Raw genomic sequence first — 3198 nt, 5'->3', positions numbered from 1 at the left:
AACACACCAGCATCAGTTGTTAAGCAATGCTAGGGGGACAAACACAGACACACATATATATATATATATATACGACGGGCTTCTTTCAGTTTCTGTCTACCAAATCCACTCACAAGGCTTTGGTCGGCCCGAGGCTATAGTAGAAGACACTTGCCCAAGATGCCACGCAGTGGGACTGAATCAGGAACTATGTGGTTGGTAAGCAAGCTACTTACCACACAGCCACTCCTGCGCCTATATATACATATGATGGGCTTCTTTCAGTTTCCATCTACCAAATCCACTCATAAGGCTTTGGTTGGTTCAAGGCTATAGTAGAAGACAATTGCCCAAGGTGCCAGTTTGAACGAAAAACAAGTAGAATATTTGGGAAGGATATTGGTTGGTTTGAATGCTGAAGTATTAATCCTTTAGCATTCGGATTATGCTATCAAATGTAAATCTGGTTTTGAACTGATCATGGAATATCTCATTGCTTAAAGATTGTGATGCTGTGATTGTATATAGTTTTAGGACATTGTAGGGTATGTGTGAGAAGCTGGATCTAGTCAGTTGAACATTAAACAGGTAAAATATTAACATACTTTGAGGACTCCAACTTTAAAAGTGCAGACGAGGGTTTTGAAGACAAAAAGGGCTGCCCTAGAACAAAACAACAAAAACATAGAATCTATCAACATTATTAATCTTTATAAAATAATCAACAAGATCTAGTTTGTATATTACAAGAAACAAGTTTTGTTTTTCTCTAAATATTGGGTTGGTGCATAATTATTGCAGTTTTTTTTTCAACAAAAAAATAATATTTAATAAAAATGTCTTTAAATGACGGTCTGACCGTCTGCCAAGCAAATGGGAAGCAGTAATTGAAGTAGATGGTGAATATGCTCCAGAATAATCATTTAAAGATGTTGTTGTTACATGTTATTGTTTTTGTTGAAAAAAAATGGCCGCAATACTTATGCACCAACCTAATATTTAGCTTACTGTTCAAATACATCTTCGTCGTCATTGCTCGTACCATTCATTGAGTTCTTGTTGCCGTGGAGTCTCAGATTCTGTTCAAAAGAACATTTAATCGATTGAAAAGCACTTGACCAAATATCCCAGCATGGAAGCGGATGTCTTTTTTTTTTTGGGTACAAATATGAATCGTAGTCATAATTTATAAATGGTATAGGTATATATACAAGACCAAAGTTTGCAACAATCTCTTTGGGAATGGGGCTTGCAGAATTAGATAAATCTGAGTGTGTGATGTCAAAACGAAAAAGCCTATGAGTAACTGGTATATATATATATATATATATATATATATATATATATTAGTAGATTCACAACTGAAATTTGCAAAAATAAATACCTAAACAACTAAATAAAATAAAAATACTGACTTACAAGACAACTTCAAATATTTGACGAATTTGTGAAAGCTTCGAGGGCCAACCCGGATTATACTGGCGAATTTCACAGACTAATAAGAAGAAACTGTGTTAAAAAGTTGTCAACGTACAACCCTAAAATGGAAATTAAATTTAAATAAGAAAAGAAAGGAGATGAACCAGCTTTGTAAGGTTTTGTAGCTAAGGTCCCATGTTGAATCTCAGTTTCTGGTCCAGTGTGTGTATGAGAAGACTTTTTCAAGTTTCCATTGTGTTAAAGGTTTAGGTGGTTCCTTGTTCCAGATTATATCTACAGCCTGTCTATGACTGTTAAGGAATCAAAGAAGTTTGGCGTGTCCTTTTGCAGAGAGGTGCAGCAACTTGAGTGCTCGGAGAATCTAGAGAAAAAGTAAAATAAATTGATTGTATGTTATTGTTATCACCATTATAGTCATTATTTTAAAGATCTACTTTTTCGTGCTTGAATGGTTCAGAAAGAACACATTGAAGCATATCTATGACTGGATGCTCTTCCTATCATCAACATTCACTTGTTTCCAAGCAAGATATTTCCCCTTGACAGGGCATGCTTCCAAGGAAGACTGGAAATGATTGATATGAGGGTGACACTTGTTTTACAACAATCATGTGATGTCAAGCCAAGTAAGAGAAAAATACACATACAGGGGCTTTTTTCAGTGTCCAGCTACCTAGTCCACCCACAAGGATTTGGTTGGCCTGGAACTATAGTAAAAGACACTTGTCCAAGATTCCATACAGTGTGACTGATCCCAAGAACATCTACACACAAACATATATGTATAATATAAAAAGAGCAAAACAAAATGAAAAATATATTTTGTTGTTTACCTTCAGTTTGGCTTCACCTGACGCTCCACTGACTCGCATTCCCATATTATACATGTCCTTCGGTGACAGGGCTTGACTGAACCAACAGGATCAATAATCATTGTTGATAGCAGCAACAGCAGTCACCATGGTTAAGAGATGAAAAGAGAGAAAATTAACAATTAATTTACTGTAATATTCGTTGACATCTGAAGAAATTTTATAAACTTTGAGAGAATAAGCGAGAATTCTGCTTTTTGGAACAGCAAATCTCAGAGTGAATAAAGCTATAAATATATAAATGAAATTGCACCTAGAAAGTTCCCCTCTGAGGCACAAGTCCAGGCAAGGTTGTTTATGGAAGACCAGCAGTTGCCCATGCATACCGACATCTCTCCATGCTACCAATGTTATCCAAGGGAAAAGCAAAGGCCGATACAGCTTGGCACCAGTGACATCACAAATCATTTCTACAAATGAGTGAACTGGACCATACTTGGCGCCAATCACTTCACTTCTTGCCAACCATATCTCAGCATTACGCTTTCTTGATAATTAAAAAAGTATCAAAAAATGTTTTGAAAATCAATGAGTCACTCAATCAATCAATTAATTATTTCTAAAATAAACTCACGTGTTTTTCTCCACTTTGAAATGCTGCCAAAGCGCATGGTAACACTGGATGACAAAAGAAAAATAAATATGAAACTGAAGGATTTTAAAACAGAGAATTATATGAGAGGGAGCAACAGAAAGGCTTCTTAGTTCTAGCAGTGTGTGTGTGTGTATACATAGATATATATATAGTTGAAATTTACAGAAAGACAAAAGACAGGTGTATATATAAGAAAATGAAGGAAGTGGATAAAAATTTATGTACTGATGTTTCTATTTAAAGACATTCAAAATTCATACATAGAAACTCCTTCCATTTTCTTCATCATCATCATCATCGTCATTTAATGTC

General features: G+C 35.3%; 1 protein-coding gene across 2 annotated transcripts in view; it reads right to left on the bottom strand.

Annotated features, from left to right (window-relative positions):
- Nucleotides 1–668: 668 nt before the first annotated feature.
- LOC106868986 (spindle and kinetochore-associated protein 2) overlaps nucleotides 669–3198 on the bottom strand; it is an 8210-nt gene continuing 5680 nt past the window's right edge. For both annotated transcript variants that reach the window (XM_052977065.1, XM_014914474.2), the window contains exons 7-9: nucleotides 2866–2909; nucleotides 2253–2328; nucleotides 669–1780 (exon numbers count right to left, since the gene is read on the bottom strand). In XM_052977065.1, the coding sequence (XP_052833025.1) occupies nucleotides 1721–1780; nucleotides 2253–2328; nucleotides 2866–2909 (180 nt within the window). In that variant the 3' untranslated portion in view covers nucleotides 669–1720. The remainder of the gene's footprint in view (nucleotides 1781–2252; nucleotides 2329–2865; nucleotides 2910–3198) is intronic.

Source organism: Octopus bimaculoides, chromosome 26 (genome assembly GCF_001194135.2).
Source record: "Octopus bimaculoides isolate UCB-OBI-ISO-001 chromosome 26, ASM119413v2, whole genome shotgun sequence".
In the NCBI taxonomy this organism is placed as follows: Eukaryota; Metazoa; Mollusca; class Cephalopoda; order Octopoda; family Octopodidae; genus Octopus; species Octopus bimaculoides.
This window is presented reverse-complemented; position numbering and strand designations above follow the sequence as displayed.